The following is a 12,108-nucleotide window of genomic DNA, read 5'->3' as shown; positions in this document are numbered from 1 at the left end:
CCTATTATATTAATACAATGGCTCGTAATAACAGACGAGGGCTACTTTGCAACGTGCATCAAAACATTATTATTACTGTATCATTAGACACGAACCGTGCCTAACCCTTCCGACTTACATACAAATTCAGTTTAAAGACAGACTTAAGAACAGAACTTGTTCGTAGTCTGTGGCCTGCCTGTGTATCAGTTGCCGTTGATTCAGCTCTGACTTACGGTGACTCCATGTGTGACAAAGAACTGTGCTCCATAGGGTTTTTAATGCTGATTTTTTCAAAGTAGATCACCAGGCGTTTCTTGCAACGTGCCTCTAGGCGGACTTGAACTGCCAACCTTTTGGTTAGTAGCCAGGTGCATTAACCCTTTGCAGCACCCAGGAACTTGTGTGTGCATCCATCCTGTGCACCCGAGAGAGCCTGGGGACGGTGAGAGCTGATAGCAATGTCCACGAGTACTGCCCAGATTTTGACTTCTAAATATCCCACAGGTTTTACAGGTTTACAGCAACAGCTACTTAGTGCTCGGTTCTGTGCTGTTAGAAATAGCACTGTTGCAAACGTTCTCGTATGTGATTCCTTGTGTGCAAGTGCAGGAGTTTCTCTAGGCTAGCTGCCTGGGAGGGAAACTAGCTAGGTCCTCAAGTAAATTCAGTGTCACTTACCATCCCGCTAGAAGTCATATGGTGGTATCTCATTGTGACTTCAGTTTGCATTTTCCCGGATTCATAATGAGGTTGAACAACTTTGCCAATCCTTACTGGCTTTTCGTATGTTATCTTTTGTGTAGGGCTCTTATGAAATTTCTCTTTGATTGTTTTTAACTGATTTGTAGTTCTTTCCATTGGTTGTCTTTTTCTCATGGATTTGTAGTTCTTTACACACTCTTATCTGCACCTTTTTCCCCTGTAAGTGTTGCACAAATTTCCTTAAATATACTTCTGGATCTTTAATGTATTTTGGTGCTACCTTAAATGATAGCTTTTAAAAATATCCCTTCTCTGTTGGCTGATGCATAGAAATACGGTTTAATTTTTATGTTGATTTTTGTTTCCACAAACTAGCAAACTCACTTGTTAATCTTATCTGAAGATTGTTTGTTTTTTCTATGTACACAATCATATCTTCTGCAAATATTGACAATACATTTTTTTTCCAATTCTTAAACTTTTCATTTTTTTTTCCTCCCTTGACTTATTCGCTGGCTGGAACCTCCCTTAAAATGTTGAATAGAAAAGTGCTTGCAGGCAGGATGGTTCCCCCCTTTGAATCTACTTCTTTAGGCATCTCTGTGTTGGGACATTGGTCCTGAGTAGGCTGTCCACTTTCACTCAAGCTTCTCTCACCCATCGACCGATCCTTGTCTTCTCAGGTAAATGGCGGAGGCTTTGAGGAGCCCATCACAGATGTCAATGCATCCATCGCTTATATTAGCGAAGACGTGTATCTGATCATGGAGACAGCATTTGATTTGGTGCTGATCTCATTGTGCCAGCTAGGTATTTTTCAGTCAGAGCTGGGATATTTATGGATGGGTTTTCCTCTATGTGTTGTTTTCATCTTAGTGACTATTTAGAGGGAGCAGGAGTCCTGGTGGTGCAGTGGTTAAGGCCTCAGCTGCTAACCAAAAGGTCACCAGCTCAAATCCATCAGCCGCTCACTGGAAATCCTATGGAGCAGTTCTTCTCTGTCCTGTAGCGTTGCTATGAGCTGAAATCAACTCTACAGCAACCGATTTTTTTTATGCAGATGTAAGGAGCCCTGGGGGTGCAGTGGTTAACTGCTGGGCTGCTAACCAAAAGGTCAGCAGTTCAAACCCACCAGCAGCTCCATGGGAGAAGGGTGTGACAGTCTGCTCCTGTAAAGATTACAGCCTTAGAAACCTATGGGGCAGTTCTCCTGTGTCCCGTAGGGACGGCAATGAGTTTGGATTGGTCTGGTTTTGATTCTTCATAGATGCAGACTGCCACATCTGTCTCCCGCAGGGCAGTTGGTGGGTTCGAACCACCAACCTTTTGGTTAGCAGCCAAGGACTTAATCACTGTGCCACCAGGGCTTCTTATCCATAAATGAGGGTAATAGTATCTATTACAGAGGAGCCTTGGAAGCCCCATAGGGCAGTCCTGTAGGGTTGCTATGTGTCAGAATATACTGGACAGCAATGGGTTTTTTTTTTTTTAATGCAGATGTAAATTTACATTTACATTTTTACATCTTTATCAAAACTCTAGGTAAGATGTGTTTTAATGTGTGACCATTGGCATTCTACTTTAAACCAATGACTTTGGGTATTTTTGGGGGATCTTAATGGTTCTGTGGCCATTTTCTTTGATGTTATTCAGTCTGTTCATTGATTGTTTTAGCAGTACGAGGTCTCATGTAAGGCACCAGAGAGAAAGATGCCTCAGGCGGAGCCCTGCCTTTCATGATTTAGTTCTTACAGACAAAAATACACTTCTTATATTTCCTAAAACTATACAGAAAAGCAAAAACACCTTCTTCTTTAATTAGTTATCTATTTCTGTGTAACAAATTACCTCACAATTTAGGAGCTTAAAGCAACAAACTTTATGATCTCACACAGTTTCCTGAGGGTCAGGAGTCTGGGAGCAGCTTGGCTGAGTGATTCTGGCCACTGGGGTCTCTGATGAGGTTGCAGGGACAGCACTTGTCTGAGAGCTTGTCTGGGTGGGAGGACCCCCTTCCAAGCTCTGGCTGTTGGCAAGAGGCCTCAGTTCCACACCAGGGAGGCCTCTCCATAGGGCTGCTCATGGCCCTGCAGCTGGTTTCCCCAGAGTGAATGATCTGAGAGAGAGAGAGAGAAAGAGCGGAAGCTCACGCTCAAGTAACAAAGACAGAAGCCACAGTGTCTTTTATGATCTAATCTCAGAAGTGACACACCATCACTTCCTCCATATTCTATTGACACAGTACAGTGGGCACGAGGACTACACAAGGGTATGAGTGCCAGGAGAAGATGGGGTCATTGGGGGCCATCTTGGAGGCTGGCTACCACACATCTCAACTCTGAATGTCCTCCAGTTCTTTTTATTTATTATCAGAAGATACATGGGTACTTGATTTGGACCTGAAAGATACTAAGCCCTGACAGGGAGAGAAATTAAGTGAGCCTAAGTCTTGGCTTTCAGTAAAAGGGTTGACTCCGATGAGCCGATTTAGGAAGAGATCATCTGGGTATTGGAACATCACCTGAGAGAGTTTAGTGGCTCATACACTTGGAAGTAATTGGGTCAGGGAAGGCCTTGAGCCACCTCCAAGCCCTTCCTACCTTCAGGGGCTGAGACCAAAAATCCTGCCAAAAACGTGGTTGAGGCCATGCCTGTCCATCATCAGTCTCAGCATTCAGAGATGTGCCGGTTGGTGGTCCTGGGGTGGGCCTATTCTGTATATTTGAGGAAAGTGAGAATTACTCACAGATGATGGTATGAGCAGTAGAGAGAATTTTCTTGTGCTTCGGAAGAAGGGGGACCCAGCTTGTCAGGCGGATCCCTGAAAAAATCAGACAGAGGAACCTTCCATCTTTCTAGTTTGGGGGAGTTGGTTTTGTGTCCTCTGGAATCATCCTGATTAAGAAAGCTAAGGGTCGGAGTGAGCTTCTTAGATCAGGTGGACACTTGAGACCATGTTGGCATTTCCTGTCTGAAAGGGAGATGAAAGGGTAGAGGGGTTTAGAAGTTGGCAGAATGGACGCAAAAAGAGAGAGTGGAGGGAGAGAGTGGGCTGTCTCATTAGGCGGAGAGCAACTGGGAGTATGTAGCAAGGTGTATATAAGTTTTGTGTGAGAGACTGACTTGATTTGTAAACTTTCACTTAAAACACAATAAAAATTAAAAAAAAAAAAAAAAAGAAAGCTCAAGGTCTCCATATAAGGCCCATGTATCATACCCCTTGAGCAGAACTATGACCTGCTTCCCCCATGGGCAATGTGAGATGTGAACACATCAAAGAAGGAAAATTCTCCCTGTGATGCCTGTTAGAGCCCTAGTGGAGCAAATGGTTAAGCACTCAGCTGCTAATCAAAAGGTTGGTGGTTCAAACCGACCCAACATCTCCATGGAAGAAAGACTTGGTGATCTGTTTCCATAAAGATCACAGCCAAGAAAACCCTATGGGGCAGTTCTACTCTGTCACAAGGGGGTTGCTATGAGTCGGAAGTGACTTAACAGCACTGACAACGACAAAAACCTCCTCATGGATACAGGGGATTTCTCTCCAGGTGTATCTGCCATCTCACCTCAAATGCAAAGTTTTGAGGATGGGGTTTAGCAGTAATTCTGTGATTTGACTAGAAGCTTTGTTTTATTACCTCAGGAACCCCCCAAATTAGGAAGGGTAGTTTTGGCCATCTCTGTGTGGGTGAGCAGATAGCCCCTGTTCTAGGCCAGTTCTAGCTCACGTGAAGTGGATAGGTCACTCAGCTATGGCTCTGCCTGGTTCCATTCCTCCACTCTGGGTCCCACATGGTCTCACCCCTGTAACAACAGAGAGCAGTTGTTAATTCTGACCATCCCTCTTCTCTCCGTGGAAGTCAACACTCTAATTCCTGTTTCCATTCTGTAACACAGGAAAAAGAGAATGCTTCTTTATTACATGGGCAAGTGTCTATTGAACAGAGAAGGGAATTAACAAATGCTCCAGAAGACACAGAAAGTGGGGGTAAAGGCTTTTAATCCCGTGCGTGTGTCCCAAACCCTGCACGCGGTTCCATGCCTTAGAGTTGTCAAATCTGGAGAACTTTTGTTGTGGCCCCTGAAGATACTGAGGGGAATGCAAAGGTGAAAAATATATATATTTGTCTAGTATGGAAGTTATGAACCAGGGGAGAGACGTGTAAGGATATAAGTAATATGAGGAGGAGCCCTGGTGGCGCAGTGGTTAAGCACTCTGTTGCTAACTGAAAGGTCAGCGATTCGAACCCACCAGTCACTCTGCAGGAGACAGATGTGGCAGTCTGCATCCATAAAGACTACAGCCTTGGAAACCCTATGGGGCACTTCTACTCTGTCCTTTAGCGTCAATATGAGTTGGAATTGGTCGAAGGCAATGGGTTTTAAGTAATATGAGAAGCATAATTTTGCTGGCACAGTAAAGGTCTGATGAAAACAGCTAACAAGTCCTAAGGGAAGAAGAGTTGGGGTTTTGTGCTATCTGGGAACACTTCATGGAAGAGGTGGTATTTGATCTGGGGCTTGAATGACTGGTGAGATTTGACAGGCGGGGAAGTGGAAAGCGGGGGAGGTTGTGTCAGGCAATCCATGTTTGGATCATGACTGGTGGACTCTATGGATTTAAATGAGTTTTCTGGCCTCCTGGGTGGTGCAAAATGGTTAACACGCTTGGCTGCTACCTGAAAGGTTGGCAGTTCAAGCCCACCTAGAGGCACCTTGGATGAAAGGTCTGGTGATCTACTTCTGAAAAATCAGCCACTGAAAACTCTGTGGAGCACAGTTCTGCTGTGACACACGGGATTGCCATGAGTCAGAACCAACTCCGTGGCAACTGTTTTGTTTTGTTTTACTGTGCTGGCGTTTGTACTGGGTAACAATACAGGCATCCTAATGCCTGTGCTTTCACATTGGGCCTTCTTTATACTGTGGCAGTTCCAGCTCTTTGAATGATCACGGTTTACCTCAGTAACTGACCATTAAATGTATATGTATGTTTTTTTTTAAGTTTGAAAAAATTATTTTCTGCCTCTGAACACATGAAGGCTAGCCATTTTTTGGTAACCTTTCCCACTGCAATAGTGAGGTTTTCTCTGGGTTGATAAGGGCCAAAAACAAAATGAAATGGCAGCAATGACAACAAAACAACATTGATATACTACAATAGTTTGTTTCCTTTTCATTTATGATTCAGAGGCTTCCAAATCATTGAGTGGTAAATCAAGAACCAACAGTACTTGCGTGAAGATTTGTGAGGGAGCAGAGTATGTACACTTGAATGGACTGTCATTTAACAGGTTGAGAAAAAACCTCAGGAAGCTACAAAGGGGTGACCTGATTTCAAAGTGATTTTCCAAGGGGGAAAACACTTTCACTGATTTCTGAATATTTAACTGAAGAAAATAAATGCCACTGAAAATTGTGTACAGTATTAAAATGTAGGCAGTGAACATGCTTCTCAGTCCTGCCCCTCAAAAAAAACCAAAAAAACACTACTTTTAATGCTTTTGAGAATGTCCTTCCAGACCTTTCTGTTTATATTTATATTTTATAAAAATCTACTCATATTTTATATACTGTTTTTACTTTTTTCATTCAATATATCGTAGACATCTGTCATTTTATATGCATCCTTGCATACAAATCTATCTCGTCTTCTCTTAGTTGCTTAATAGTATTCAGTTGCCTAGAGAAAGCACAATTTATTTCACAAGACAGTTACTAATAGACATTTAAACCTGCCTTCCAAATTTTTGCTGTTTTAATGTAACCCTTTAGTGAGATTTCTTACACGTTCATCTAGGAGTGCTTTCTATTTTGCTAAAGATAAATAGTTACAAGTAGACTTATTGATATGGGCATTACATTTTTAAATGAAAATATTGCCATTAAAAGAACAAAAATATAAACAAAGAATGCACATAAAAACTGGTGAAATCCAAATAAGGTCTCTACCTGAGTTAATAATATCGTACCACTGTCAGTTAGCTGCTTTTCACAAGTACTCTGGTTATGTACTTACTATGGTTATGTATGATAAGATCATGGGGAGAAGTTGGGTGAAAGGAACATGAGAACTTGCTGTACTATTTTTACAACTTCTTCTGAGTCTTAAACTATCTCAAATAAAATATTTTATAAATATGTGTGTGTGTGTCCAATCCAGGAAGGCTGTATGGGCTGCCAAGGCGTGAAGTGGGGGACTCTGCTGGTGCAGGCTTGAGTGCGTTGGTGCCAGCAGACATCAGAAACACTCTATGTGGTTGAGGAGTTGTTTACATGCAAAGGGTTTGAGCAAATAAGTAAATATAATGAAGATAATGGGGGCCAGAGAAGGAAGGTACAAATGTGGAAAGCAGGAAGGCTAGGATAAAATGTATTGTCGAATTGTAATTGTAGGTATTGGTGTGAATTTATGGTCTCCTATTAAAAAAAAAAAAAAAAAATTTTTTTTATAGAGGTAAATACTAGGTATAAAAAAAATAGAAATAGTCAATTTATGATTAAAAAGAGCTGAGCATCTTTATATTCACTGACCATTTTTTATTTCTCTTGAGTTGGGTTACAGGTACCCTGTTCTTGGTCCATTTTCCCATTGAAGCTACCTTTTCTTACTGATTTGGAAGAAGTCTTAATAGTGCAGATTCTTATTGATGGTGCCTTTATTGATGGCACTTGTTGCCAAACATTTTATGTAATCTATTAATCTTCATGACTCTGGCTTTGGTCATGCTGTATTCCATGCTATTTGCTCATGATTCTGTGATCCAGGAATTCAGGCAGGGCCCAGCTGGATAGTTCTTTTGCTTCTTTTAGTGACTGGGGTCACTCACTCAACTGCATTTAGCTGGTAGTTGGGCTATCCAGGAAGGTCCACAATGGCCTCATGCCCATGTCTGTTGTCTCAGTGTTCCTCCAGATGTCCTCTTTCTCTCCACATGGCTAGTTTGGGCTTATCCGTAGGAGGGAGTGGAAGCTTGGTAGGTGAACTGTGTTAACATAGTTGGTGTGTCAAATCCTAGCCCACCCACAGTGGGAGTTTTGAGCCATGACTTAGCTCCCTGATTTTTTTCCTTTTATCTGTTTTGCATTCTCAGGACTCTCTCTGTCCTCAGGAAATTATCATCAAGGTTGAGGGAGAAGACACTGGGTCACAGGCCATCCCATCCCAGGTGAGTCGGGCATGACCCCTCTCCGCATTGAGAAATTTTGCACGGCTGGTTGGCAGCAGAAGCCAAATTAAAGTGTGGTGGAAAGTGAGGAAATGGAGGTAAGAGCAGAACACTTTTATAAAAAGTTTGGTCATCAAGGGAAGGATTGAAAAGTGTGAATATTGCAAGGAGATTTGATATTGAAAGAACTTTTTCCCCCCCCCTTAAGGATGGAGAAGATTTGACTATGTTTAAATGGTTGGAGAAGGACTTAGTGGAGAAAAAGAGGTTAAATATCACAGAAGAGAGGAGGTAAACCATGAAGCAGGGTCCTTGATTCAGGCCAGAGGATTTAATTCAGAGCATATGTGAATAAATTGACTTTTTATAGGAAGAAGGACTCATATAGGAAGAATGAGGTTGAGGGAGTTACCCGAAGGTTTGGATTTTTCTGTGAAATATCAGGTGAAGTTATCTGTTGGGCGTGAGGGTGGGAGTTGAAACAGAAAAATGTTTGATAAGGATGGAGAAGGTTTAAAATAGTAGTTTTGAATTATGAGAGAACAAACTACCTTAAATAGGTCTAATAGGGTTGCTGGTTGGTCTTAAAGGATGGTGACCAGTAATTTATAATACTCGATCCAGCTGCCTGGTTTTGTGGATTTTTTTCCCCAGTGGCACTCTGCAACCCATTTCCCATAGATAGCCAACTGACATTCGAATTCACCTAGTTTTTTTTAATTTGCCAGGTATATGCAGTGGAAGCTCCATAGGTCAAGGGAGTATTTGAAGGAATTTTTGTATGTATCAAATACAAAGATTTATCTGAATAGTTAAGAGGAAGAAGATAGAGTACACTACATAGAAAGGAAAAGAATGTAGACTGGTACAGTAATAAAATTGGCACAGCGGTTACAAGCTTGGCTGCTAATCAAAAAGGTTGGCAGTTCGAATCCCCCAGCCGCTCCTTGGAAACCCTATAGGGCAGTTCTCTTCTGTCCTCTGGGGTCGTTGTAAGTCAGAATCAAATCGATGGCATTGGGTTTTTTTATACAAGAGAATGCAATAGATGATGGAAGATGAAATGATACAAGTTCTTGTATTAGAGGATAAATCGTGGGTATAGATCTTCAGTGAATGGGGTTGGTAGTGTTCAGGAGGTTTTAGGACAAAGCTACAAGAAGTGATAGATTCTGAGGTAAATGACACGAATTTCAGAGTAACTGGGAGGATGCACATCCTCTCCATCTTGATATTGACATCCCTGGAATGGGAGAGCATGGCCATCCTTAGCCTGTGAGGGCTGCAGAGCAGAGGAGGGGAGTCTTCAGGGGGAAGCATCAGTTTCCATTAGCACAGAGATGTGTAGGGAGTGTTCGGTGAAGAATGTTGACTCTGTAGGATTTCATTGTGAAAGATAAGTTCCTGAGGGCACAGTTCAAGGATTTGGGAAAGAGTTTTGAGGAGTGAGGAGTCTGGGAACAGGAAGAGGGAGAATAGAATAAGGTGAGATGGAAGACCAGAAAAGTCAGTATCTACATATTGAAGGGCCATCCCTGGGTGGTACAAATGGTTATTGCTCTCCGCTGCTGACCAAAAAGTTGGAGGTTCAAGTCCACCTAGAGGGGCCTTGGAAGAAAATCTTGGCAGTCTACTCCCAAAAAATAAGCTATTGAATACTCTGTGGTCCAAGCAAAAACTGGGCAAAGGACATGAACAGACACTTCACCAAAGAGCATATTCAGGTGGCCAATAGACACATAAAAAAATGCTCAACAGCATTAGCCATCAGAGAAATGTAAATTGAAATCACAATGAGATACCATTTTATACCCACTAGGATGGCTAAGATTAAATAGAAAATAACAGGTGTTGGAGGAGATATGAAGAAATTGGAACCCTCATCCATTGCTGGTTGGAATGTAAAATGGTACAGACATTGTGAAAGACAGCCTGGTAACTCCTCAAAAAACTAGAGGTAGAGGTGCCATATGACCCAGCAATTACACTCCTAGATATATATCCTAGGGATGTAATAGAAGTGACATGAACAGACATATGCATACCTATGTTCATCGCAGCGCTATTCACAATAGCAAAAAAATGGAAACAACCTAAGTGCCCATTAATGGATGAATGGATAAGTAAAATGTGGTACCTACATGCATGCATTGGAATACTACTCAATGATAAAGAAAAATGAGTTCCTGAAACATCTCGGAACATGAATGAACTTGGAGGACGTTACGTTGACCAAAATAAGTCAGTCACAAAACAAACGTTGTATGCCCTCACTTTCATGAAATGACATGAACAGGCAAGTATACAAAAACTTATGTTCATTAATGGTTACTAGGGATGAGAGTGGGGGAAGGAAGAGAGGGTTTCACTCTCTAGAATAGTAGACACTTGTTATTTTTGGTGATGGAAAAGGTAACATCGAATGAGGGTGAAGTGTGCACAGCTTGTCAAAGGTAAGTGATGTCACTAAAATGTACACAAGATGAAAGGACCTTTTGGTAATTGCTATGGCGTATATAATTTTGAACAACAAGCAAAAATATATGTGTGGGAGTATATGTATGTACATAGATGAATATGTGCATGGGTTTGTATATGTGAGTGTGTATGTGTGTAGATAGGTAAATGTATGTATATGTATATGCATGTATATTGTGTGGTTTAAAGTCAGGAAAGGTGTGGGTCAGGGTTGTATGCTTTTCATTATACTTACTCTGTATGCTGAGCAAATAGTCTGAGAAACTAGACTATATGAAGAATGTGGCATCAGGATTGGAGGAAGACTCATTAACAACCTGTGTTATGCAGATGACACAACCTTGCTTGCTGAAAGTGAAGAGGACTTGAAGCACTTACTGATGAAGATCAAAGACCACAGCCTTCAGTATGGATTACACCTCAACATAAAGAAAACAAAAATCCTCACAACTGGACCAATGAGCAACATCATGATAAACGGAGAAAAGATTGAAGTTGTCAGTGATTTTGTTTTACTTGGATCCACAATCAACACTCATGGACGCAGCAGTCAAATCAAGTGACGCATTGCATTGGAGGAATCTGCTGCAAAAGATCTCTCAAGTGTTAAAAAGCAAAGATGTCAGTTGAAGACTAAGGTGTGCCTTACCCAAGCCATGGTGTTTTCAGTCACCTCATATGTGTGCAAAAGCTGGACAATGAATAAGGAAGACTGAAGAAGAAGTGACACCTTTGAATTGTGGTGTTGGCGAAGAGTACTGAATATACCATGGACTGATAAAGGAATGAACAAATCTGTCTCGGAAGAAGTATAGCCAGAACAGTCCTTAGAAGGATGGATGTTTTGAGGCTACATCTCAAGACTTTGAGCATGTTATCAGGACGGATCAGTCCCTGGAGAAGGACATCATGCTTGGTAAAGCAGAGGGCCAGGAAGAGGAAGACCCTTGATGAGATGGATTGATAGAGCGGTACAGCAATGGGCTGAAGCATAACAACGGTTGTGAGAATGGCACAGGATGGGACGATGTTTGTTCTGTTGAGTCAGAACCGACTCAAAAGCGCCTAACAACGACAATAATGCACGTATTTGACTATATGCGCATATGTCCATATATATAATAAAGCACATGGGAGCACAGTTATGGATGCTTCTTAGAGATAACCAAACACTTTGTGTGATTGGTTTCCTGGGTTTGAAGGATTAGGACCATAGTCTTGTGGGACATCTTGGTCAGTTGGTATAAGATAGTTCATAAAGTTAATGATCTCTATCCTAGTTTGGTGGTAGCATCTGGGGTTTTAAAAAGCTTGCGAGCAGGCATCTAAGATACAACTATTGGTCTCTACTCGTCCAGAGCAAAACAGAAAGAAGGAAACCAAAGACTCAAAGAAGAAACTAGACTAGAGGACTTATAGGCTACACGAACCACGGCCTCATCGTACCCAACTACGATTACTGAACACGCTGACCAGGGCCACAGTAGATGGACCTTGATAGAATGAGAGGAACATATGAAACAGAGCCTCAAATTCCTAAAAAAATAAACAAAACCAGACTTTTTGGACCAGTTGACACTGGAGGACTCCCTGAAACTGTTGCCCTGAGATGCTCTTTAAACCTTGAACCAAAACTATCCCGAGGTCACCTTTTAGCTGAATAACTGATTAGCTTACGAAATTAAGAATGTCACTTGTGAGTACTGTGCTTCATTGAAAAATCATCTTTATGAGACCAAGTGGTCAACAATTACTTTAAAACAAAGAACAGAATGTA

The 12,108-nt window shown here is 41.7% G+C and overlaps 1 protein-coding gene across 3 annotated transcripts in view; it reads left to right on the top strand.

Moving 5' to 3' along the window:
• Positions 1-12,108, top strand: part of ZNF180 (zinc finger protein 180) — a 34,939-nt gene that overhangs the window by 7,074 nt on the left and 15,757 nt on the right. For 2 of the 3 annotated variants that reach the window (XM_064293781.1, XM_064293782.1), the window contains exon 3: positions 7,779-7,853. In XM_064293781.1, the coding sequence (XP_064149851.1) occupies positions 7,779-7,853 (75 nt within the window). The other variant, XM_064293783.1, reaches the window with a different exon arrangement.

Source organism: Loxodonta africana, chromosome 11, assembly GCF_030014295.1.
Source record: "Loxodonta africana isolate mLoxAfr1 chromosome 11, mLoxAfr1.hap2, whole genome shotgun sequence".
Taxonomy (NCBI): domain Eukaryota; kingdom Metazoa; phylum Chordata; class Mammalia; order Proboscidea; family Elephantidae; genus Loxodonta; species Loxodonta africana.
This window is presented reverse-complemented; position numbering and strand designations above follow the sequence as displayed.